Source organism: Macaca thibetana, chromosome 1, assembly GCF_024542745.1.
Source record: "Macaca thibetana thibetana isolate TM-01 chromosome 1, ASM2454274v1, whole genome shotgun sequence".
Classification (NCBI taxonomy): Eukaryota; Metazoa; Chordata; class Mammalia; order Primates; family Cercopithecidae; genus Macaca; species Macaca thibetana.
This window is the reverse complement of record NC_065578.1, coordinates 129,350,565-129,377,177: the sequence shown is the minus strand read 5'-3', so window position 1 is coordinate 129,377,177 and position 26,613 is coordinate 129,350,565. Positions and strand designations below refer to the sequence as shown.

General features: G+C 45.4%; 3 protein-coding genes across 4 annotated transcripts in view; 2 read left to right on the top strand and 1 right to left on the bottom strand.

The window, feature by feature from the left end:
* The window catches only part of MRPL24 (mitochondrial ribosomal protein L24), a 146,873-nt gene that overhangs the window by 85,000 nt on the left and 35,260 nt on the right, over positions 1 to 26,613 (top strand). The window lies entirely within an intron of this gene.
* HDGF (heparin binding growth factor) overlaps positions 1 to 26,613 on the top strand; it is a 124,131-nt gene that overhangs the window by 67,058 nt on the left and 30,460 nt on the right. The window lies entirely within an intron of this gene.
* Positions 1 to 26,613, bottom strand: part of PRCC (proline rich mitotic checkpoint control factor) — a 32,215-nt gene that overhangs the window by 493 nt on the left and 5,109 nt on the right. The window contains exons 2-6 of one of the 2 annotated variants that reach the window (XM_050779159.1): positions 17,133 to 17,180; positions 12,300 to 12,866; positions 6,860 to 6,955; positions 3,554 to 3,697; positions 1,011 to 1,076 (exon numbers count right to left, since the gene is read on the bottom strand). In XM_050779159.1, the coding sequence (XP_050635116.1) occupies positions 1,011 to 1,076; positions 3,554 to 3,697; positions 6,860 to 6,955; positions 12,300 to 12,866; positions 17,133 to 17,180 (921 nt within the window). The remainder of the gene's footprint in view (positions 1 to 1,010; positions 1,077 to 3,553; positions 3,698 to 6,859; positions 6,956 to 12,299; positions 12,867 to 17,132; positions 17,181 to 26,613) is intronic. The other variant, XM_050779169.1, reaches the window with a different exon arrangement.

The following is a 26,613-nucleotide window of genomic DNA, read 5'->3' as shown; positions in this document are numbered from 1 at the left end:
GGAGAAACGCTGTCCTCTTGCCTCTGTGAGCTTCCCAATGTAAAATCTTTCTCCTATCAAAATGATTATGGGGAAACTGCAAACTCCTTGAAAGACTTATCGAAGTAAAAGGGGAAGACCCCAAGAAAGCAAAGAAAAATCATTTCTTTGGAGAGTTATCAAGGTTTAAGCAGAATAAAGACTCAAGAATCCTGGTGCTTCCTCTGGTAGAATTAAAATTCAAAAGCTGAAGTGGGAAATGGGCAAATGAAAACTAGAATTTAGCATCTAAAAGGAAGAAAATCTGCTGCCTTAGACACCCAACCGGCAGAGTAGGAGAGGACAGCCTCAAAGGCTTGGATCAGTCAAAACAGAACACCAACAAACAATTGCCTGGCCTGGAGATGCAGTTTTGCAATTGTGTTGAAAACAGCGTGTAGTACCCTAGAAATTCAAACAATTTTAAAGTAATGACTGAAGCTGTGAAAAACTAGGAGGTGGCCGGGCACGGTGGCTCAAGCCTGTAATCCCAGCACTTTGGGAGGCCGAGACGGGTGGATCACAAGGTCAGGAGATCAAGACCATCCTGGCTAACATGGTGAAACCCCGTCTCTACTAAAATATACAAAAAAAAAAAAACTAGCCGGGCGAGGTGGCAGGCACCTGTAGTCCCAGCTACTCGGGAGGCTGAGGCAGGAGAATGGCGTGAACCCGGGAGGCGGAGCTTGAAGTGAGCCGAGACCACGCCGCTGTACTTCAGCCTGGGCGACAGAGCAAGACTCCATCTCAAAAAAAAAAAAAGAGAGAGTTTTATTCTAAGCACCTGCACCTGAATCTTATCTGCATTGAGACTGAAGCAGAGCAGGATAATTCTGAAAGATGTATCCCCTCCTAGTGGCCACTCTGAGAACAGCAGAGGATGCCTGCTGAAAGATGGTCCCTGGCATCTGGGTTTCTAACTCAAATTCAGCCTTCAAATTACCAGATTTACAGAGATCCTGCCTGAGCCAGAGCCCTCAGCTCTCTCTCACCTGATGAATAAGATATGTGATCTGGTGCTTCCGCCGCTGCTGGCCTGTTGGCTGCTCACCTTTCTTCTGCAAGAGAAGAAAACATACTCATTAACCCACAGGATGAAAGCAGAAGTTCCTCACGTGCCCAGATGGTGTGGTATTAGGGACTAAAAGCCAATTCCGCAGCCCAGATCCTGGGGGAGAAAAGCTGGAGCTGTTTTTACCTCTATATACTTACAAAGCCTTTATTTTTATTAAAGCCATTATACCAAAAAACCCAGCTCAGAACACTTGCCTGAAATAGCCTGCTAATATCCCCCACTAGACTGGAACTACTTTGAGGTCAGGACTGTCTTCTGCGTCTTTGGTAATCCCACCCTACCCCTAGCACCCAGCATGGGGCTCTGTCTGCTATGGACATCTGAGACCAGTTTTACTGCCTGCAATCAGTCTGAAACAGTTTGTGGGCCAGGGCACAGGTGACCTTCTGCCCCCCTGCCAGGTCCTCCCACAATCCCTGTGCCCATCTCCCTTCAAACCCTCTTCATCTCTGTCCTCTTCTCCCCAGTCAAGCCAGATGTCTAGCCTGTCTCCCACCTACTGCTTATCAAGCTCGCTCCCATCAATCACCTCTGGCTAAAACCCCCACCTTCCCCATTCTAGTAAGTGCCAGCAGTTTCCCTGGAATTAGAAATTTCACAATCACTCTACCTCTCCCCAGTCTTCCAGCCTCCGCCCGTAACTGCACTGAACCCGTAACCAAACTTTGATGCAAATGATTTACTGTCAAAGTCTATATTGGTCTGGGCTTTCATTCTGTGGTTTTTCTGTCCTCTGCCAGAGTTGTCTCAGACTAGAAGCTTCCTAATCATCTCCACCCAACTCCCAAAACTCCTCTCTAGAGTCTCCTCAGCACTTATGTAATCAATTTGCACTGTAATCATTTACACTCAAGTGTCCTTAAATCTCTTCTTCCCAACTATGCTGTCAACTCCTCAAGGACAAGGACCATATCTTTTTCTCCTTTTAACAAAATCTAGTTCAATATAATGAGACGGTGGCAAGAAAACTTGGAGATAGGAAAAGAGCAAATACTAATTGCTTGCTGCTATTTAATGTCATTTAATGTGACAGTTAAAGATGACATACATAAAACATCCAGCTCCATTCCTGGCCCACAGTGAGCATTAACAACAGTAGCTATTACTATGTGACTATGCTTCTCGACCCACAGTTGGTAGAGCATGCTCTCCTAAGTGGTTTTTCCAGTAAACAGTGATGGATCTATGCTGATCTAACCACAATCCTTTGCTCTGTCCTGTATGACCGCCAGCATTCAGTTAAAACAAACGGCTGGAGCTTGTATGGCCATCTGTGGCCATAGAACAAAGCAAAGCAAATGAGGGGAGGAAAAGGGAACAAAATCCTCGACCTTGGCCTTGCTGGTGCTGGGCTCAAGTCCAGGGCTTTTCCACATTTTCCCTCCTGTGGCAGGCTCATAAATGTCCACATTTGCTGTTCTCAGCTACTAGGTGAAGAAATGTTCATCATACTGACTAAAGACAACTAGGACAGAAAAGGCAGGAGTATAGTGCGGGAAATGTGATGAATAAAGGCACTGGAAAGACTACAGCTGGCTACAATCAATAATGAAGAGAACACAGAAGAGTTGCACACTCAGAATCTAGGGACTCCAGGATTTCTGAGGTTCTGTTGTGCTCACACCTCAAAGATGTGCTGAGCCAGGTCCCAGCTTGAAACAATGAACTAACTGGGGCCGGGTATAGTGGCTCATGCCTGTAATCCCAGCACTTTGGGAGGTCAAGGCCAAGGTGGGTGGATCACTTGAGGCCAGGAGTTCAACACCAGCCTGGACAATATGGTGAAACCCCAACTCTACAAAAATATACAAAAATTAGATGGGTATGGTGGCATGCACCTGCAGTCCCAGCAACTCAGGAGGCTGAGGTGGGAGGATCACTTAAGCCTGGGAGGCAGAGGTTGCAATGAGCTGTGACTGAGCCAGTGCATGCCAGACTGGGCAACAGAGTGAGACTCTGAAAAACAAAACAAAACCAAAAAAAAACACCACCAAAAAATGAAAACAATTGGAACGAAGAAAGGAGAAAAGGAAGAAGGGAGGGAAGGAAATGAAGAAGACAGTATTTTAAAAGAATAAAAATTAAAACAAAAAAAAGCAAAAAACTTTAAATCAAGAAAAGGAAAGAAGGATCTGACTGTAGGGAAAGAGTAGAGTAGCTGTGGATTCTGTGCAGCCTGGGAAGGAGCCACAGCCACAGGCTGGAGTCCTCTCCAACTACTCAGTCTCAGCAACCAGACCTCCCATCCAGCTGGAGAGCTGTTAAACTCCCGCAAAGTTCTAGAGGGAAGGAGCTGCTGTATCTGTGAGGTTTGCTGCATACTCAAGTACCATAGGCAAAATGTGTTTACTAAAGGTGCTGTGACAATAACAATGGGGTGTGGGGTCTAGACGGGGAGTAAGACAAGATTTTGCTTTGCAGCCTCCCAAGTTGACCACTCAATAGACCGTTCCCACTTACTTTGCTGAATGACTTCATGGTTTTCTCTTCTGTCAATGACTTAGTCATCCATTGCTGGGCCCCACTGAGCTGGTCATCACCTTTAATCTCCACAAAGTTGATTTCTTCTCTCCCTCGGTTTCTCTTGCCCTGCAGCCGCTTAAACTAGAAAAGAAAAAAATGCAGGAGTCAGGAATCTGGGCAAGGGGGTCGGCAGATGTCACTAAAGAGCCAGAGTTTATGGAATGATTTTGTGACTCACCAATCCCAAGGCACCCTCAGTTCTTCTCTACGTCCTTTTACCCTGCCACCTACCAAATTCCCTTGATGCCAGATGAAAGGCTACTTGTACTCAGAACGTCTCTTGAACCCAGGAAAAGGGAAGCTAAGAGGTATCTCCAAACATGAATGACAACAGAGAACCAGTGGTATGAATTTGTACTCAAACAGTATCTGCCTACCACTATGCAATATATCCATGTAACAAACTGGCACATGTACCCCTGAATCAATTTTATTTTTAATATCTGCCTAAAAGGACTGCATACAATTTTCAAATTAAGAATTCAGGGCGGGCGCCGTGGCTCAAGCCTGTAATTCCAGCACTTTGGGAGGCCGAGACGGGCGGATCACAAGATCAGGAGATCAAGAACATCCTGGCTAACCAGGTGAAACCCCGTCTCTACTAAAAAATACAAAAAAACTAGCCGGGCGAGGTGGCGGGCGCCTGTAGTCCCAGCTACTGGGGAGGCTGAGGCAGGAGAATGGCGTAAACCCGGGAGGCGGAGCTTGCAGTGAGCTGAGATCCGGCCACTGCACTCCAGCCTGGGCGACAGAGCGAGACTCTGTCTCAAAAAAAAAAAAAAAAAAAAAAGAATTCAGAGCAGGCCGGGAACGGTGGCTCACAACTGTAATCCCAGCACTTTGTTTGGGAGGCCGAGGCAGGCAGATCACCTGAGGTCGGGAGTTTAATACCAGCCTGACCAACATGGAGAAACCTCGTCTCTACTAAAAATATAAAATCAACTAGGCGTGGTGGTGCATACTTGTAATCCCAGCTACTTGGGAGGCTGAGTCAGGAGAATTGCTTGAACCAGGGAGGCAGAGGTTGCGGAGAGCCGAGATTGCACCATTGCACTCTGGCCTGGGCAAGAAGAGTGAAACTCTGTCTCAAAAGAGTTTTCAGACTCAAAAAAAAAAAAAAAAAAAGAATTCAGAGCAGGCCAGGCAGGGTGACTCACACCTATAATACCAGCATTTTGGGAGGCAAGGGTGGGAGGATCACTTGAGCCCAGGAGTTTGAGACAAGCCTGGGCAATAAAGTGAGACCCCATCTCTATAAAAAAATTTAAAAATTAGCCGGGTGTGGTGGTGCGTGCCTGTGGTCCCTGGGAAACACAGAAAGACTTTGCCTCTAAAAAAATAAAATTCCAAGCCCCAAAAAAACACAGAACTCCAGGATTTCTCCTTTAAAAATCAGTTCTTTGTCCATCTCTGTTCCTTCTAATTGTTCGGTATCACCGAATCAACAGACCCCACACCAAACTGGACATCAGAGACAAAGAATGTGGGGCTGCATAGAAAAGGAGCCTCACACACACACACAGAGGCTTAGCTTTAACTTCAAAAGTTTTTAAGGGTAAAGAAAAAAGAAAGCCCAGTAAACTTTCTAGGAGACTGCTACTCTTTCCTCTTCCCAAAAAAACAAAATGCAAACCACACAAGTCATCCAGAGGTGTGCCTCAAAGGGAATGTGGGTGAAGGAGAATAGAATTTTAAAACTCAGAAGCTTCAGTGAGACCCAGGTCCTGATCTCAACATTAGTGAGGCCTTCTGTACTCACTCCACCTATAAGAAACTGACTTTTGCCACTAAGTGGGTTCTCAGCTGTCTCCTAGGCTTAGTTGGTTCCCAAAGAAACCAACTATCAAACCTGCCAAGAAGGAGATCCATAGGGAAGTGGATGAACAGTATCAAGCACAGGCAGAAGTATGCAAAGGGATGGACACCTTTCTGGGAAAAGGTAAGCAGAGAAGAATTATTTTTTATAAGAACCTCCATGGAAAGGTAGCACCCCCTATTTCTGCAGATCCCTCCTAATAGGCTGTGACTTCCCTGCAGATAAGATAGAACAGTACTTTATATCCCGAATAACGGCCTGAAAGTCACAGGACATTGTGCTTTTACCCTTCCTTTTGCTGAAGCTTGGGAAAGCTAGCAGCAGGGAGAGACCATTATGTGAAACACAAGGGTTATTTAACATAGCTTCTTGGTGCCGCCCCAGATCCATTCTCCTCTTCTTTAGTGTGAAAGAATCCAAAATTTTTGCTAGGCATATTACCACACAACTAATAAAACACTACATTTCCTAGACCCCCTTAGAACTAGATATGGCCGGCTAGATGCGATGGCTCACGCCTGTAATCCCAGCACTTTGGAAGGCCAAGATGGGCTGATCACTTGAGGCCAGGAGTTTGAGACTAGCCTGAGCCAATGTGGTGAAACCCCATCTTTACTAAAAATACAAAAATTAGTTGGGCATGGTGGCACATGCCTGTAATCCCAGCTACTCCTACTCAGGAGGCTGAGGCACAAGAATCGCTTGAGCCTGGGAGGCAGAGGTTGCAGTGAGCTGAGATCGTGCCACCGTACTCGAGCCTGGGCGACAGAGCAAGACTCTGCTCAAAACAAACAAACAGAAAACAAAAAAACCCAAACAACTAGCTATGGTCACTTGAGCAGATTCTAGTCAGTGAGATCAAAATGGACGTGCTCTTAGGAACTTTCAGGAAGTCTCCTAGAAAGGGAGGTGAAGTGTTCCTCCTCTTTCTTTCTCTACCCCGCTGCAGCTTCAATGCCAGTGTGATGGCTGTAGCTTTAACTGCTATCATGGACCGTAAGAATAAAGGCCACAGCCTAGGGATGGCAAAGCAATGATCAGAAAGAGACTGAGGCCAGGCATGGTAAATCACACCTGTAATCCCACCACTTTGGGATACCAAGGCAGAAGGATTGCTTGAGCCCAGGAGTTCAAGTGCAGCCTGGGCAACAAGCAAGACCCCGTCTCTACCCAAAAAAAAGAGACTAGATCCCTGACTCTGTGGAGCTTCCAAAGCACCCCTGTATCCTTCTTCCATGAAGAAAAAAACTAACTTGCTTTATATAAGCCACTACTAATTAGAGTTTCTCCGTTACATGTTGCCAACCTAATCCTGATACAGTTTTGTCTTGTGTGTGTGTGTGTGTTTTTTTTAATTTCCTTTGGCTTCAGATTTGAAACATGGTGTCCAGGGGTCAAAGATGGTCACTTGTGCTTTGTTAACTTACTGCTTCGTCATCGATGAAGGAGGCATCCGGGGCAATTTCCTGGGGTGGGACCAGGGCCGGGTCCTGTGCAGGATAGTAGCCACCACTGTAATAATCCTGCAGCCAAACAGGAAAGAAAAACACACCAACTGAGGGCACAGTTGGAGAGGGGAAGGTAAGGTCTGTCCAGAAATGGAAAATCATCATCAAAGAGGCAGTGGTGAGATATCCACACTACAGCTTCTTCAAACAGACCAGTTAAAGGCATAGATCCCAAGGACCTACCTATAACTCAAGAACAGTCCCTACAGCTTTTCTCATCTACACTATCCAGACAGATGGATATTTTTTAGGAAAGGGTAACAAGAAATAAAAACTGTCTCTCCTGCTTCAGTCTATACCTTACTCCCTCAGCTACTTCCTAAGAGCGACTCTCACCCCTTACCTCTACCATGCCCTCAGCCCTGCTCCTCCTGCTCATAAGACCCCAATGAGCTACGATGTGAGCAGGGACAAGAAGGCATATGTCATGCCATTCCTGCTCCTCATTCTAGTTTGGTCCCGTGGATACAGGGAAACAGTCTAAACGGGGTGGGGAGGCTATAGATCTCTGATTTAAAATAACCACTATTAGGATACAATGAAACTTACAAAGCTGGGAACAAAGCAGGTTTATTTACCAGATTTTTAGTTCAGGAATCTCATGATTCCCCTTAGAGGTGAGTGGCCCAGATGTTGTTGCAGATCCTAAAGAAGAGGAGGGTGAAGGCAAGGGCAAGGCCCCTGCTTGGCCAAGTCAGGCAGCCACAGGGCCAATAAACTGTTTCCTCCAAGGGCCTACATTTTTTCCTATTTCTTCCACTTCGTCTTAAATGCCAAGAAATGCCCCTCTAAGAATATTCATTTTATGATGAGCTAAATGAAAATAGGTTTAATATTCACTACATAAAAATAATACATAAAAATCCAGAGCAATTAGAGTATGGATTTTTTAAAAATGGTATTCACAATAAGATACATTTAAATTTCAGAGTCCCCTAGTGTATTTAAAGTGCTTTAGTTTACATAGATTATCTCAATGGTGTTTATAACTGCACATAGAATTCTAATTTGTTATTCAATTTAAATAGCATCTTTTTTTTCCTGCTAAAGAGTTAAAAACACTATCTTTCTCCATCCTTCTTTTTTTTTGTTTGTTTTTTGAGATGGAGTTTCGCTCTTGTTGCCTAGGCTGGAGTGCAATGGTGCCACCTTGGCTCACTGCAACCTCCGCCTCCTGGGTTCAAGTGATTCTCCTGTCTCAGTCTCCCATGTAGCTGGGATTATAGGCGCATGCCACCACGCCCAGCTAATTTTTGTATTTTGACTAAAGACGGAGTTTCATCATATTGGTCAGGCTGGTCTCGAACTCCTAACCTCAGGTGATCCACCCACCTTGGCCTCCCAAAGTGCTGGGATTACAGGCGTGACCCACCGGGCCCAGCCTATCTTCCTCCATCCTTCTAACAACAACCTTAAGGGCAGATATACTATCTCTGCTCGGCCTATATGAAACAACAAGGCTTAACAGCAAAGATTTAGGAAACACAATTGTTTTCAAAGTATTTGGTCAGAACAGGTTCTCCACAGAGCCCTCCCTCTTCACTCATGCCCGGATTGAAAACAATAATGCTGACCATTCAGAGAATCACAGTGGTTGAAGGGACTTAAGTCTTCCAACTATCCCAGGCCAGCAGTTTTTAAACTTGCTGAAGCTGCCCAGTTATGGGGCCAGCAAGCTGCCTCTGTTCAACTCCACCACTGGTGCCACGTCCCCCAGCTCCTGCTCCTAGGAGCCCTCTACATCTTGGGAAGCTCTGACTGCTAGGAATTATCTCTTAAACCTACTTACAACCTGGCATTCTATACTTTTACTCTCTGAGGCCATACGGATCAAATCTAAATATCTCTTCCAAACAACAGGTGAATACAACATGAATAAAAAGTTACAATCAGCATTTATTGAACATTGACTATTTTCCAGGAACCACCATGCTAAACTAATGTAATTATTTTAGCAATGCTTTGAGTTGCTCTGATATCCCATTTTAACCTAAAGAACCTGAGACTGAGAGGCGGTTAAGTAACTTGCCCAAACTCAGCTTGAGATTCAAACCTCAAATCACGCTCACGATTCTCTTTATTCTTCTTTTTTTTGGGGGGTGGGGGGGTGGTGAGGGGATTCTCTTTATTCTTATTTTGCACTCAACCCTCCAGATTCCATTCTTTCCTCTTTGGCCCCAACTGTCCCTTCCTGTTTTTCTCAATACTCCTCACCTCTAGAAACTCTTCTTAGACTAACTGCTATCTAGAAGTCTATGCCATAGATTCCCTTATCCTCATTATCCACATTTCAGGAAGCTATCTTGTAACTCCAAGATTAGATACCAGTCCTCTTCCGCCTTCCCTTCATACCTCTCATCAGCTCCCACAATCAGATTTTGTTTTCAACATAGGGGAAGTGCTCCAGGACACTGGTCTAGGCAAAAATTTTACAGCTAAAACCTCAAAAGCACAGACAATAAAACCAAAAGTCGGCGGGGTACGGTGGCTCACACCTGTAATCCCATCACTTTGGGAGTCCAAGGCGAGCAGATCACCTGAGATCAGGAGTTCCAGACCAGCCTGACCAACATGGTGAAACCCAGTCTCTACTAAAAATACAAAAATTAGCCAGGCGTGGGGCAGGCGGGTATAATCCCAGTTACTCAAGAGGCCTGAGGCAGGAGAATCGCTTGAACCCGGGAGGTGGAGGTTGCAGTGAGCCGGGATCATACCACTGCACTCCAGCCTGGGTGACAGAGCAAGACTCCATCTCAAAAGTAAAAAAATTAAAAATTAAAAATAGGCAGGGTGCGGGAGCTCACATCTGTAATCCCAGCACTTTGGGAGGCCCAGGTGGGCAGATCATTTGAGGTCAGGAGTTCAGGTCCAGCCTGGCCAACATGGTGAAACCCCGTCTCTACTAAAAATACAAAAAAAATTAGCCAGGCGTGGTGGCACATGCCTGTAATCCCAGCTACCCAGGAGACTGAGGCAGGAGAATCGCTTGAACACAGGAGGCGGAGGTTGTAGTGAGCTGGGATCGCACCACTGCACTCCAGCCTGGGCGACAGAGCAAGACCCTGTCTCAAGAAAAAAATTAATTAATTAATTAATTAATTAAATAAAAACAATGCCCAGGCGCAGTGGCTCTCGCCTGTAATCCCAGTACTTTGGGAGGCTGAAGTGGGCGGATCACCTAAGGTCAGGAGTTCGAGACCAGCCTGACCAATATAGAGAAACCCGCCTCTACTAAAAATACAAAAAATTAGCCAGGTGTGGTGGCGCATGCCTGTAATCCAAGCTACTCGGGAGGCTGAGGCTGGATAATCACTTGAACGTGGGAGGCGGAGGTTGTGGTGAACCGAGATCGCGCCATTGCACTCCAGCCTGGGCAACAAGAGCGAAACTCCGTCTCTAAATAAATAAATAAATAAAAATACAAAAATTAGCCGGGTGTGGTGGCAGGCACCTGTAATCCCAGCTACTCAAGGCTGAGGCAAGAGAATCTCTTGAACCTGGGAGGCAGAGGATGCAGTGAGCCGAGACTGCACCACTGCACTCCAGCCTAGGCGACAGAGCGAGATTCCATCTTGGGGGAAAAAACAAAACAAAACAAAAAAACACATACACACAACCAAACTTCGACAAATGGCACTATATTAAACCAAAAAGCTTCTGCATAGCAAAGGAAACAACAGAATGAAGAGACAACATGTAGAACGGGAGAAAATATTTACAAACTATCCATCTGACAAGGGACTATATTGTGGAATATACAAGAAACTCAAACTTAACAATTAAAATAATAATAATTTCATGAAAAAGTGGGCAAAGGATCTGAATAGACACTTCTCAAAACAAGTAATAGAAATGGCCAATATCTATATCTTTAAATGCTCAACATCACTAATTATCAGGGAAATACAAATCAAAACTACAATGAGATACCATCTCACACCAGTCAGAATGGCTATTATTGCAAAGTAAAAAAATAACATGCTGGCAAGGTTGTGGAGAAAACGAGAACACTTATACACTGGGGATGGGAATGTAAATTAGTTCAGCCACCATGGAAAGCAGTTTGGAGATTTCTCAGAGAACTTAAAACAGAGCTACCATTCAACCCAGCAACTCCATTACTGGGTATATAACCAAAGGAATATAAATTATTCTACTGTAAAAACACATGCACACATTTCATCACAGCACTATTCGCAATAGCAAAGACACAGAACCAACCTACATGCCCATCAACAGTGGACTGAAAAAAGAAAATGTGGTACACATATACCATGGAATACTACACAGCCATAAAAAAAGAACAAAATCATGTCCTTTGCAGCAGCATGGATGGAGCTGGAAGCCATTAAGCAAATTAACACAGAAACAGAAAACCAAATACCACGTTTTCACTTATAAATGGGAACTAAATACTGAGTACACATGGACACAAGGAAGGGAACAATAGACACCAGGGCCTACTTGAGTGTGGAGGGTGAGGATCAAAAACTACCTATTACAGCCAAGTGTGGTGGCTCACACTATAATCCTATCACTTTAGGAGGCTGAAATGGACAGATCACTTAAGGCCAGAAGTTTGAGACCAACCTGGTCAAATGGTGAAACCCGTCTCTACTAAAAATACAAAAATTAAATTAGCAGGCATGGTGGAATGTGCCTGTAGTCCCAGCTATTAGGGAGGCTGAAGAGGGAGAGTTGCTTGAACCTGGGAGGTAGAGGTTGCAGTGAGTCAAGATCGTGCCACTGCACTCCAGCCTGGGCAACAGAACAAGACTCCATCTCAAAAAATATAAAATACAAATACAAAAATTAGCGGGGCATGGTAGTGGTGGCACACACCTGTAGTCCCAGCTACTCGGGAGGCTGAGGCAGGAGAATCACTTGAACTCAGGAGGCAGAGGTTGCAGTTGAGCCAAGATTGCACCACTGCACTCCAGCCTGGGCAACACAGATTCTCTCTCAAAAAAAAAAAAAAAAAATCTGTACACCAAACCGCTGTATCATGCAATTTACCCATGTAACAAACCTGTATATGTACCTTCTGAACCTAAAATAAAGGTTAGGAAGAAAAAAACAGATATATATATATATATCAATCACAAATATGTACAAATATTATGGATCAATAAACAATAAATAGATTGTTTTCAAAATAAAGGTGTCATTTATGTGGTTCACCCTGTCAGACTTCAAGACTTGGGCAATTTAGATTAATATGGTTCAGAATACAGGTATGTTCTGCGGCCTAATAAATTAAGCCAAAGTGACACCACAGAGGCTGTATCACTAGCTCAAAGCTCTCCTTGACCACCATGTTCCAATATTCCCTCGCCTGCCCTCTGTGCCTCCTACCCACCTGATAATAAGCACCAGCAGCATTGGCATCACCATACGTGGAAAACTGATTGTAGCTGTAGTCATCCCCAGGCTTAGGCATCCAAGGGGCCCCACTTGAGCCTGCTGCCATCTTGAATTCAAGGGGGGCATTGGCTGCATCATCCTGGAAAGCCGGCTCTGGTTCCGTGCCTGGAGGCAGCTCTTCAGGGACAGTGGGGATGGGGTAAGGGTATGGCTCAACTCCAGGTGGCTCGGCCTTTTCAGGGAGGGAGAAAAAGTTTTCGGGGGCTACTTCCTCATCACTGTCGTCTTCCTCCTGCGTGATCTGCTTTGTCACCTGCAGGGCAGCACTCTTGGCAGCAGCCTTGATAGCAGAGGGCGACGGAGTGGTGGTTGTGGTGCCCACAACAGGGGCAAGAGAGGAAGTCTTGGTCTTAGAAGCCAGTCTGGAGGGCTTAGTATCAGGGGAGCCATCCGAGGGTTTGCGGGAGAAGGCATGGGGCAGGAGCAACCTGTTAGTCTCTTTCACAGTCAGGTTTTTAGGTTGGGGAAGCAAGGCAGACAAACCAGTCCCCTCGCCGGATCCCTGATGAGCCCAGGTTTGGGGTAGGAGGAAAGAAAGATGACAAGTGAGATTTTATGTACTAGCAACACCAAAAACAACAATTACAGATAAGTTCTCTAGCCTAAAGTCTTACCAGCCCTTGTTTCCTCCTTACTTCCATCCACTCAGACCACCCAATCTGGGCTTGACTCCTGCTACCTCAGACCTTTCTGCGGGCTGCTTCTCCCAAGGTGAGGTATCATTCTTCTTCTCTTCCATCCCAACCCAGCTCCACTGCCCTCTTCCACAGAGCGAGCCTTCCTCAACTCTGTGTCTTCAACAAATATGATGCTCTTAACCTCACATCATCCTTCCTCCCAAAAAGCCCAGGTCTCTCCAGCTCATCACTCAACCTCTCTCCATGTCCTGAAGGGACCTCTTAACACAAGAGCCCTCGCCTTCCTTCGGAACACTACCCAAAATCAGGAACCAGGTTCTGTCCAAAAGAGACATTCATACTGCTGCCAGAAGTTCCCTCCCGGCCAGACGCAGTGGCTCACGCCTGTCATCCCAGCACTTTGGAAGGCTAAGGTGGGCAGATCACGAGGTCAGGAGCTCCAGACCAGCCTGGCCAACATACTGAAGGCCCGCCTCTACTAAAAATACAAAAATTAGCCGGGCGTGGTGGCGGGTGCCTATAATCCCAGCTGGGCCCTGTAATCCCAGCTACTTGGGAGGCTGAGGCAGGAGAATTGCATTGAACCCAGGAGGCGGAGGTTGCAGTGAGCCAATATCATACCACTGTACTCCAGCCTGGGTGACAGAGTGAGACTCCGTCTCAAAAAATAAAATAAATAAATAAATAATAGTCCCTTTGCCTAATCAAGGGAGAAAGTTAACCCTGAGCGAGACCCCTCGGCAGTGCTAATGGTGCCTAGGAAAGGCTGGAGGCCCAGCACGCTCAACAAGGAAGCAGTGAGTCCAGAGACTGCAAGGTGCCTCACACAGCTTTTTCCAACCCTTTAAATTGCTCTCCTTGTCACCATCCCCAGAGCACAGGAAACAGGATTTCCTTTCTCTTTTTTTTCCCCCCTTAGATAGGAACCTGAAGCCTCAGTGTGGATGGAGCAGCTCCCTCAGGACTTAAGTGCTAAAGGTATTTTTTTTTTTTTTTTTTTTTTAGTCGGAGTCTTGCTCTGTCACCCAGGCTGGTGTGCAGTGACATGATCTCGGCTTACTGCAACCTCCACCTCCCAGGTTCAAGCAATTCTCTGCCTCAGCCTCCCGAGTAGCTGGGATTACAGGGGCCCACCACCATGCATGCCTGGCTAATTTTTGTATTTTTAGTAGAGACGGGGTTTTACCATCTTGGCCAAGCTGGTCTTGAACACCTGACCTGTGATCCATCCCCTCGGCCTTCCAAAGTGCTGGGATTACAGGCGTGAGCCACAGCGCCTGGCCTAAGGGTATTTTTTAGTTACGACCATAGAATCCTACATTAGCTGACTGAAAGGGTTTTTGTAAGATCATCTTCAGTTCTTTTCAGACTTACTCAGCTTGCAAATTTCCCTAATCTAAGACATTACTGCTTTTTACAAAAATATGTAATTTTAGCATGTTTAGTGCCATCATACATACAGAGGTAGTTTTGTCAGCCAGAAATGAGTATATATATATGCTGCATTTTTTTAATCTGAAGAAAGTCCCCTACCCTACCCAAGGAAGGCCCTATAGATGTGGCATATTAGCTTGTTAATGCCAGAGTCAAGCATTTAACTTTTGATCTGTAAGCTAATTGGCCCAGCCCATTCAGAGTTCCTATTACCCAAAATAATCTCTGATTCTGCTTTCTCTACGCTAAAAGGCCAGCTTGGCCTAACTGTAGAGCTGAGGGAAATGACAATTGGAAAAACAGAATGGATACGGTCACTGTGTCACTGTCTTAGAGTACCTGTGTACTCCAGCCTTCTCAGCCAAGAAATGCCCAGAGTGAATAAGACATTTGAGTCAAGCCACACACAACTGCTCATCTGGAGAGTGGGCTCTTCTTGCTGTGTGTGTGTTCACAAATTTGGGTTAGTCCAGCCTGGCGGCGCCCAGGGGCTCCAGTTCATAGAAACCAGACTGAGGTATGGGGCGGAGCACACCCTCAGGCTACCTTTGAAGTGTCTGACTTATCAGATATCTGGGGTCATGGCTACAACACTTTGCAATCCTAGGTCCCCACTCTGCCTTAAGAGCTCACAATTCTGCCGGGCGCGGTGGCTCAAGCCTGTAATCCCAGCACTTTGGGAGGCCGAGACGGGAGGATCACGAGGTCAGGAGATTGAGACCATCCTGGCTAACACGGTGAAACCCCGTCTCTACTAAAAAATACAAAAAAAACTTAGCCGGGCGAGGTGGCGGGCGCCTGTAGTCCCAGCTACTCGGGAGGCTGAGGCAGGAGAATGGCGTGGACCCGGGAGGCGGAGCTTGCAGTGAGCTGAGATCTGGCCACTGCACTCCAGCCTGGGCGACAGAGCGAGACTCCGTCTCAAAAAAAAAAAAAAAAAAAAAAGAGCTCACAATTCCTGTCTACTCATTTCTTCCTACCACCTGGAAGACTGTTCTTTACAGTCTTTAGTCTTACAGTGGGGGCGCCTTCTGAGCCAGTCCACCTCCTCCAGGAAGCTATCCTGGTAACAGGACTGCCTTTGCTCAGTCTCAGCATGCTAGCGTCGTCCATGACTCCTTTTTCATCCACTATAAATGCAAACACCAGCCTCGCCAGTTATCTTTCTAACTTCCACACAACTATGTCCTTCTAAGACCGCTCAGAGGTGGAAGCAACATTTAACCAAGTCAGGAGAAGGGGCAGCTTCGTACTATATACTTGAATCACAAGACAGCCACTATTTTATTTATTTTATTTTATTATTTATTTACTTATTTATTTATTTATTTTTGACAGAGTCTTGCTCTGTTGCCCAGGCTGAAGTGCAGTGGCACAATCTCAGCTCACTGCAACTTCCATCTCCCGGGTTCAAGCGATTCTCCTGCCTCAACCTCCCAAGTAGCTGGGACAACAAGCACCCGCCACCACACCTGGCTAATTTTTGTATTTTTAGTATAGACCATGTTGGTCAGGCTGGTCTCAAACTCCTGACCTCAGGTGATCTGCCTGCCTGGACCTCCCAGTGTTGGGATTACAGGTGTGAGCCACCGTGCCAGGCAAGACAGCCACTTTATACGATCAACATCAGGTTAGAATATATAAATCACCAAGTGTGGAAGGAATGGGAAGAAACTCCTGGGGGCCAGGATAATGGTACTGAGATGAGGGGAAACAGAAGCAAACAGCAGGGAAATCATCTACTAGCACTGTCTTGTTGAGGACTTCTGGTTTCAATTACAAGGAGCTAAGTGCAGCAGTTAAGAGCTTGGACTCAATACTGGTCAGGCGCGGTGGCTCACGCCTGTAATCCCAGCGCTTTGGGGAGGCCGAGGTGGGCAGATCACCTGAGGTCGGGAGTTTGAGACCAGCCTGACCAACATGGAGAAACCCCGGCTCTACTAAAAATGCAAAATTAGCCAGGTGTGGTGGCGCATGCCTGTAAACCCAGCTACTCAGGAGGCTGAGGCAGGAGAATCACTTGAACTAGGAGGAGGAGGATATGGTGAGCCGAGATCACGCCATTGCACTCCAGCCTGGGCAACAAGAGAGAAACTCCGTCTCAAAAAAAAAAAAAAAAAATTGTCAGATTGCCTGAGTCTGAATCCCAGCTCTGCCCATACTAGTTGTCTGATCTTAGGCAAATTCCTCGTTTCCTCATATGTAAAACACAGATGATAATACTATGACTTAGGCACTATCATGAGGATGAAATCAATTAAATGCTAGTAAAGCACTTAGAACAGTGCCTAGTACACAGTAAGTGCTATTTAAATGCTTATTTTCTAGGTTAAAAATAAGATAGGGAGAAGACAGACAATTTTAACATCATTTTGACTAATCCACTTATTCTACCCTCCCTAAATAATCCTTTTACACTATATGTAATGAACTGAATTGAGTTACAATTCATCTCCCTACCACTGCCTGTCTTCCAGGAAAGGTAATACCAGCATGTTAAAGCCAGGAACAGAGTGGACAGGGTATAGATGCACAAGGTCTGAAGTTATAAAGAAAAACAAAGCCAAACCTAAATAGTCCTCAAATATCTGTGTTTGCTCTAAACCTAAGTTGAAAACTGCTGGGTACTGTAAGTTCTGTCTTTGAGAAAATAATACACGAAGAGAAAAAAAAATGGTTTATGTCACAATGCTTACCTGAAGGATAGTTTTCTTCTTTGTGGGTTCATCTTCCTCAGAATCTGACTAAGAGAAAAAGAAATGAAGTAAGGCCTCACTGTTTCAGGACAGTAAAGGAAACACATTAAATAAAGCACATAGGAAGGGTTGGACAACAGAGGCCATCTTGTCTGCGCCCCACCTCTGTCAGAGGTACACTCACCCCAGGCCCAGTCAAACAACACAGCTCCCTTCCTGATCTCAAACAGCTTCAGCGAAATCGGGGTACGCCTTGGCCTCCCTTGATTACTCAATTCCCCTGCCCTCGCAGACCTGTTGCACAGCCTTTTTGGCATCAATTTCTTTTCTGTTAAATTAAGACTATCTCCTCCCATTTGGTCCTTGGTGGAAAGGAAAAGCTATATCCATTCTTCTTCCTATAATTCTGTCCACTAGAAGATGAATGGGAATTGGCCTACAATTTCACCCAATCTCAGCTTCACTTTTAAAACCACTTATATAGACTACATAACCACAAAGCTGGGGAACTCCAGTGGGATTGAGTGGTGTGTTAACTACTCCTCTATGAGGCATTAAAGGTCAAAGCCATTGGAGAAATCCATTCCCTCTCCAAGTATGATCTATTGTCTGACACAGTTGTTCATGCCCAGGAAGAAAGCAGGCAAATGATGATCGTAAGGATCTGGGGCAAGACAGAAGGTCATCTGTGTTACCCTTCTGACTCATCAGGATTGTTTCTAAGACAAGCTCTCATGCTGAAAAATAGCTAAACTTTTAGCTCAATCTCAGTTCCTTGGCATCTTCAAGTCAAGGAGAACCACAAGGCATACGAATAGCAAGCTTTAACCTTTTTATTTTAAAAAATTATTCCCCCAGCCATGAAACTTAAAGCTTTCCATTTGTTCCCAGGGCCTTGGTTTGGATATCTGTAAATAAAAAAGTGATTAGGCAAGAATTTCAGATCCCATTCATCTCCAAGATTCTGTAAGAACTCAAATCCTCTGCTGTTCTATACTCGCTCTCATATCTCACAAGTTCCTTTTTGAATTTACCTGTTCCAAGGATCTTTCAATCATAATTACCTATTATATTCAAGACACTGTGCTAAGTACTGTACACAGCATTTCCTAACCAGTGTCCCAGGCAGGGCTTGGCCAGCTAGAGTCCTAGACCACTAGTCTCAGTCTGGACCATTTCCCTCAGTGTGCTTCAAAGATTCCCTGTGTGTGCCATGATATGAAAAAAGTACCTGCCCTCAAAGAATTTACAATCCAGTAAGAATAATAGGTACCCAAATCACTGTAATAAAAGGCAGTACAAGGCCGGGCACAGTGGCTCACACCTGTAACTCAGCACCTTGAGAGGCCAAGACAGGTGGATCACCTGAGGTCAGAAGTTTGAGACCACCCTGGCCAACATGGTGAAACCCTGTCTCTACTAAAAATACAAAAATTAGCTGGGCAAAAATTAGGTGGTGGGCGCCTGTAATCCCAGCTACTCGGGAGGCTGAGGCAGGAGAAATGCTTGAACCAGGGAAGCAGAGGTTACAATGAGCCAAGATCTTGCAATCCAGTCTGGGTGACAGAGCAAGACTGCCTCAAAAAACAAAATAAAATAAAAATAAAGGGCAGTATAAGATAAGAGCACGAAGTATGGTTCAAACATCCCCTCAATTAGTACTACCATTAAGGAAAACTGTATGGAGGTGCCTTAAGAAAACTAAGAATATAAATTTAGTCAGGCGTGGTGGTACACGCCTGTAGTCCCAGCTACTCAGAAGGCTGAGGTGGGTCACCTGAGCCTAGGAGGTCAAGGCTGCAGCGAGCCGTGATCATGTCACTGCATTCTACCCTGGGCGACAGAGTGAGAACTTGTCTCAAATACTACATAAAAATAATAAAAATTTTTAAAAATTAACAATAGAATTTACCATATGACAGTGTGGCACGGTGGCTCGCGCCTGTAATCCCAGCACTTTGGGAGGCCAAGGCGGGAGGATTGCTTGAGCCCAGGAGTTTGAGACCAGCCCAAACAACACAGTGAAACCCCGTCTCTACTAAAAATACAAAAGATTAGCTGGGTGTGGTGGCATATGCCTGTAATCCCAGCTACTCGGGAGGCTGAGGCAGGAGAATCGCTTGAACCCGGGAGGCGGAGGTTGCAGTGAGCCGAGATCATGCCACTGCACTCCAGCCCAGGCGACAGAGTGAAACTCTGTCTCAAAAATATAAATAAATAAAAATGCAAAAGTTAGCCAGGCGTGGTGACACGTGCTTCTCAGGAGGCTGAGGTACAAGAATTGCTTGAACCCAGGAGGCGGAGGTTGCAGTGCGCTGAGATTGTGCCACTGGACTCCAGCCTGGGTGACAGAGCAGACTGTCTCAAAAAACAAAAAAAGAAAAAAAAATTAGACCAGGCATGGTGGCTCACACCTGTAATCCTAGCACTTTGGGAGGCCAAAATGGGAGAATCACGTGAGGCCAGGAGTTTAAGACCAGCCTGGTCAACACAATGAGACCCCCACCTCTAATTTTTTTTTTTTTTAAGATGAAATAGAAAATAAAAGAAGGACCTCACTCAGAAATTTTTTACAAAATAAAAATAAATAAAAATTTAAAATAGGCCCAGTCCAGTGGCTTACACCTGTAATCCCAGCACTTTGGGAGGCCAATGAAGGCAGATCACTTGAGGTCAGGAGTTTGAGACCAGCCCGGCCAATATGGTGAAACCTCAGCTCTACAAAAAATACAAAAATTAGCTGGGTATGATGGCGGGCGCCTTTGCCTGTAGTCCCAGTTACTCGGGTGACTGAGGCAGGAGAATTGCTTGAACCCAGGAAGCGAAGGTTACAGTGAGCACCAAGCTTGCGCCACTGCACTCCACCCTGGGTGACAGAGCAAGACTTGGTCTCAATAATAATAATAATAATACAAATTTTTAAATTTTTAAAATTAAAAATTAGCTGGGCATGGTGATGCACACCTGTGGTCCTAGCTACTAGGGAGGCTGAGGTGAGAGGATCGCTTGAGCCTGGGAAGTGGAAGTTATAGTGAGCCAAAATTACAATGGTAAAAGAATGTACTTCATTGAAGTAGAGCACAATGGTGGTTACCACTGAGGAGATGACGGTCAAAGGGTACAAAATCTCAGACAGGAAGAAGAAGTCTGAGAGTATTTTTGAGATCTATTGCACAGTATGGTGAATATAGCTAATAATAGTGTATTATACATTTCAAAACTGCTGAGAGTGAATTTCGAATGTTCTCACCACAAAAAAAAAATAATAATAATAAGCATTTGAAGTGACAGCTATATTAGTTTAATTATTCTACAGTATTCATAATTCTTAACATCATCGTGTATCCTATAGGTACAATGATAAATTGTCAACTTACAATAAAAATGTTGCATCCCCTTAAAGAATCTCCTGTTTGTATTTGTGCTTCCTTTCACGTAAGTCCTTCCCCTTGTCACTCCCACCCCTCCCATATCACTGCCACCTCTCATTCTGTTACCAATCTGCGTTCTGTACTTCCTGACTCAAAACTCCTGAGCAGTCTCTCTGATGAATCTCACCTTGCTCCTTTTCACTAGGTGTCCCTACATCACTCATTTGTTTAGGGTGGCATCATATTAATTCGGGTTCATTTGTGCCTGCTCTGTAAACATTACATTTTTCACATATATTCTTGCCTTCACTCTGACGGCAAAGGGTATTTCTTTTATTTTCTTTAGACAGAGTTTTGCTCTTGTTGCCCAGGCTGGAGTGCAATGGCGTGATCTCGGCTCACTGCAACCTCTGCCTCCCAGGTTCAAGCGATTCTCCTGCCTCGGCCTCCCTAGTAGCTGGGATTACAGGCGTGTGCCACCACGCCCAGCTAATTTTGTATTTTTAGTAGAGACGGGGTTTCTCCATATTGGTCAGGCTGGTCTCGAACTCCTGACCTCAGGTGATCCCCCTCCTCGGCCTCCCAAAGTGCTGGGATTACAGGCGTGAGCCACGGGGCCCGGCCCAGCAAAGGGTATTTCTTATAGTTGAATGCTTCCTCCCAGTAGTCAGTACACAATGAGTTTAATTACTAACTGCTATCAAATATATATATATATTTTAAACCCATAAGGGAAATCCATCTTGGTATCTAAATGTGGGGGATAAAGGAAAGGGTGGCAAAGGAAAGCACAACCATCTACCAAGTGCTTCCTATGTATCAGGCAATTTACTCATTTTTCATTCAATCCTTATAACATTTCAAAGTAGGCATTATTATCATCTCAACCTTATGGTAAAGAAAGTAAGGCTCAGAGAGATAAAATAGGATGGGGCAGAACCAGGATCAGAACCAGTTCTGGTGCCCGTGCTTTTGCGGGAACACCACACTGAGCTGTCTGCTGCCAGGTCTGAAATTCACACTCACTAGATCCCACACGACACAGCTGGGAGAGCATGAGGCACAAAATCAGAAGCACTGGTTTGAGTCTCAGCTCTGCCCCTTACTGGCTGAGGGATCCCGCTATTTAACTTCCCCAAGCCTAAGGTGCAAATAATACTTACCCATGTCACAACCACAGGAGCTACTGTCAGTGAAAATGATACAAACTAAAATTCTAAACAAAGTTCAAAAAGTATTATTTTCTCTGGTTTGCCAAGATATCAAACTCACCCAAGAAAAGACTTAAGCACCTGGCACCTAAGCATTTTCCACCTTTTCTCTCTGTTCTAAACTAACTCTCACTGCCCCTTATAGACTCCTGACCATCTCTTGTCTTTTGACCATAAAGACTTATCTCCTTTCTGGCAGACCACACAGAACCACCTCACTATGGGGTATACAAGGTTTTCATGGAGTCCCCAAATACGTTTTAACTTTGACATCCTTAGGCAACAGGTCCAATGGCAACAATCTGAAATAAACAAATTTCATCCAAATTTAAGATGATTACATTTATAAAACTATACAAGCATATTCTTATTTTTCAGATCCTTTGAAAAACAAAAAGTGGCTACTCTGAGACTGTAGCAGGCAAAATGCCCCACAGCTAATAGAATTGAAGGCCAGATCCACAGTGGAAAGAAAATTCAATTTCTCTGTAAATGTCACAGATCGTTTCCATTATACTGACAACCTGAGTTTATAGTTTAAAAGCACACACAAAAAAAACCTGTACAAAGACTTCGCAACAGTCTATTTCTAGATTTAGAGGATTGCTATGGCTACTCACAATCACTCTTCTCTTTGAACACCTTTTTCCCTTAAGACATGGTCTTGCTCTGCTGTGCCCAGGCTGGAGTAGAGTGGCACAATTACAGCTCACTGTAACCTCAAACTCCTGGTCTCAAGCAATCTTCCTGCCTCAGCCTCCCAAGTAGCTGGGACTACAGACACTTGCCCACCATGCTCAGCTATTTTATTTTTTTAATTTTTTTGTAGAGATAAAAGGCGGGGTCTCACTCTGTTGCCCAGGCTAGTCTCAAACTCCTGTCCTCAAGCAATTTACCTGCCTTGGCCTCCCAAAGTGTTGGGATTGCAGGCATGAACCACTGCACCCAGCCCAAACATCTTATATAAAACTTCTACTGACCCCTATTATAAATAATCTCATGACACACCATAAACGACAGACTCCCTGAAACAGAACACTAAAATAACAACTTCAAAAATGAGGCAAAGCGAGGATGGCCAGGAAGCACTTGGTAGATGGTTGTGCTTTCCTTTGCCACCCTTTCCTTTATCCCCCACATTTAGATACCAATAACGCCCCTATAATCCCAGCATTTGGAGAGGCCCAGATGGGAGGATTGCTTGAGCCCAGGAATTTGAGACAAGTCTGGGCACTGTAGACAGACCTCATCTCTACCAAAAAATTTTAAAAATTAGCCGGGCATGGTGGCTCATGCCTGTAATCCCAGCACTTTGGGAGGCCGAGGTGGGCAGATCACAAGGTCAGGAGTTCGAGACCAGCCTGGCCAATATGTTGAAACCCCATCTCTACTAAAAATACAAAAATTAGCCGGGGATGGTGGCGGGTGCCTGTAGTCCCAGCTACTCAGGAGGCTGAGGCAGGAGAATCGCTTGAACCCGGGAAGTGGAGGTTGCAGTGAGCCAAGATCATGCCACTGCATTCCAGCCTGGGTGACAGATGGAACTATGTCTCAAAAAAAAAAAAAAAAAAAAAAATTTAAATCAGCCATGGGCCTATACTCCCAGCTACTCAGAAGGCTGAGGTGGGAGGACTGCTTGAGCCAAGGAGGTCAAGGCTGAAGTAAGCTAAGATTGTGCCACTACACTCCAGGCTGGGCAACAGAGCAGGACCCTGTCTCAAAAAAAAAAAAAAAAAAGGAAAGAAAAATGAGGCAGGAGGATCACTTGAGCCCCAGGGGTTTGAGGCCAGCCCGGAGAACATCATAAGACCCCCATCTCCACAAACAAAAAAATTTTTTTCTTTTTTTTTTTTTGTGAGACAGAGTCTCGCTCTGTGGCCCAGGCTGGAGTGCAGTGGCGCGATCTCAGCTCACTGCAAGCTCCGCCTCCTGGGTTCACACCATTCTCCTGTCTCAGCCTCCCAAGTAGCTGGGACTACAGGCGTCCACCACCACGCCCGGCTAATTTTTTGTATTTTTAGTAGAGATGGGGTTTCACCGTGTTAGCCAGGATGGTCTCGATCTCCTGACTTTGTGATCCACCCGCCTCAGCCTCCCAAAGTGCTGGGATTACAGGTGTGAGCCACCTCACCTGGCTTTTTTTTTTTTTTGAGATGGAGTTTCACTCTGTCACCCAGGCTAGAGTGCAGTGGCGCGATCTTGGCTCACTGCAACCTCTGTCTCCCCGGTTCAAGCAATTCTGTGCCTCAACTTCCCGAGTAGCGGGGATCACAGGCATGCACCACCACGCCCAGCTAATTTTTATATTTTTAGTAGAGACAGTGTTTCACCATCTTTGCCAGGCTAGTCTTGAACTCTTGACCTCGTGATCCACCCGCCTCGGCCTCCCAAAGTGCGGGGTTTACAGGCATGAGCCACCATGCCCCGCAAAAAAGTTTTTTAAAAACATAGCCAGGTACAGTAGCACATTACCGTGGTCCCAGCTACTGGGGAGACTGAGGCAGGAGGGTTGCTTGAGCCCAGGAGGTAGAGGCTGCAGTGAGCCATAATCAAGCCACTACATTCCAGCCTGGGCAACAGACTGAGACCCTGTCTCATTTAAAAAAAAAAAAAAAAAGGCCGGGCGCGGTGGCTCAAGCCTGTAATCCCAGCACTTTGGGAGGCCGAGGCGGGCGGATCACGAGGTCAGGAGTTCGAGACCATCCTGGCTAACACGGTGAAACCCCGTCTCTACTAAAAAATACAAAAAACTAGCCGGGCGAGGTGGCGGGCGCCTGTAGTCCCAGCTACTCGGGAGGCTGAGGCAGGAGAATGGTGTGAACCCGGGAGGCGGAGCTTGCAGTGAGCTGAGATCCGGCCACTGCACTCCAGCCTGGGCCACAGAGCGAGACTCCGTCTCAAAAAAAAAAAAAAAAAAAACAGTAACTCTTTATCCTCACCTCCCCCCAGCCCCTGGTAACTGTTATTCCACTTTCTGTCTCTATGAACTTGACTTTTCTAGGTACCTCATATAAGTGGAACTATACAATATTTGTCCTTTTGTGACTGGCTTACTTTACTTAGCATAACGTCTTCAAGGTCCATCCATGTTGTAGCACGTATCAGAATTTCATTCCTTTTTAAGGCTGAATAATATCCTAACGTGTGCACATACCACATTTTATCTACTGTTGATGAACACTTGGGTTGTTGCCACCTTTGGCTACTGGGAGTATTGCTGCTATGAACACTGGCGTACAAGTATCTGTTTGAATCTCCACTTTTGATTCTTTTCACCTAGGAGTGATATTGGTGGATCATCATTCTGTTTGTTTAACCTTTTGAGGGGGCCAGGCGCGGTGGCTCAAGCCTGTAATCCCAGCACTTTGGGAGGCCGAGACGGGCGGATCACGAGGTCAGGAGATCGAGACCATCCTGGCTAACACGGTGAAACCCCGTCTCTACTAAAAAAATACAAAAACTAGCCGGGCGAGGTGGCGGGTGCCTGTAGTCCCAGCTACTGGGGAGGCTGAGGCAGGAGAATGGCGTAAACCCGGGAGGCGGAGCTTGCAGTGAGCTGAGATCTGGCCACTGCACTCCAGCCTGGGCGACAGAGCGAGACTCCGTCTCAAAAAAAAAAACAAAAAACACACCTTTTGAGGAACTGCCAACCTGTTTTCCTCAGGAGTATATTAAATGCAGGTTGTGGAGTCAACTTCTAGAGAGTGCTAAAGACCAGCAAATGGCCATCTGAGTGGGTCTGTGCCATTAGATCAAGGAAGAAGGGCAATGCTAGAAACACCGAAGCATCCAGGGCTGAGAGTGTGCTCAGCCACAACAGGCACACATTGGTTTTGAGAAACAAACTGTTGAGTTTGTTAATAAGAAAGTACTGTATTTCTTCTTGGCCTCACGAGAACCTGAGCCTCAATGGCCACCACTGTCCTCTCTGTTCCAGCTGCCAAGAGTGACAAGACGCACATACCCCGAGATTGCTGAGCAAGAACGGAAACAGACATTTTCCATTAAGCTAGGTCCTGTGGGATCTGCTAATCTATCAGAGCCTCATTCCCCATGGCAGCCTCTCTCTTATCTTCCCAGGCTCTGGCTCTGAGACACTCCCTCTCCAAAAAGCAATCACTAGCTGCCAGGACTAAAAGCCAAGGAGGAAATAACCCAAGAACAGACACCTCCTAAGCCCCACACCTGGAGGCTCCAAACCCTAATCATTACTATTATCCCCATTTGCTAGATTCATCAACCTTTTTTACTCTTAAGTCTCAAGTACCTGCTGCTAGGATACCGTTTTCACTCCCATTTTTGCACTCCTCATTTGTATTGCTTTCTGCTTTCTGGCTGCCCCAGGCTCTTCCTTCTATGTTTTCAATAGACACCCCGATAAACACAACAAATCTCATCCAGGTTCAAATACAATCGCAGCTACCCACAGACTGTGTGTTTTCAGGCAAATCACCTCTGTTCTCTAAACTTCTGATTTCTTCTTTATAAACTAAAGGTAAGTGTCAGACATTAAGCAGGTGTCCCACACATATAAGCACACTCTCCCTTCCCTTTAGCTAGGGCTAAAACTTAGCTAAATCCACTGCAGGCAATTCGTATTTGGTTACTAGAAGTGACAAAAATTAGTGAAATATGTCTCAGAGCTTCAAATTTTCTACTATCTGGGTAAACAATCTGAAAGTGGTGATAAATACTAATCCAGATAACCCTAAAATTTCTGTGTGCTTTGGAATACGCATTATATGATAGAAAACTCTTCCAGCAGACTTATTCTTCTGATTTTGGTTTTTCATACACTAGGGGAAGTCTGCCTCCCCTAAGCCTATGAAATCAACCAGTGTAGCTTGGTCACAGCAAGAAGGGAAAAAGATGGGATGATTATCCATTCTATGGATCATT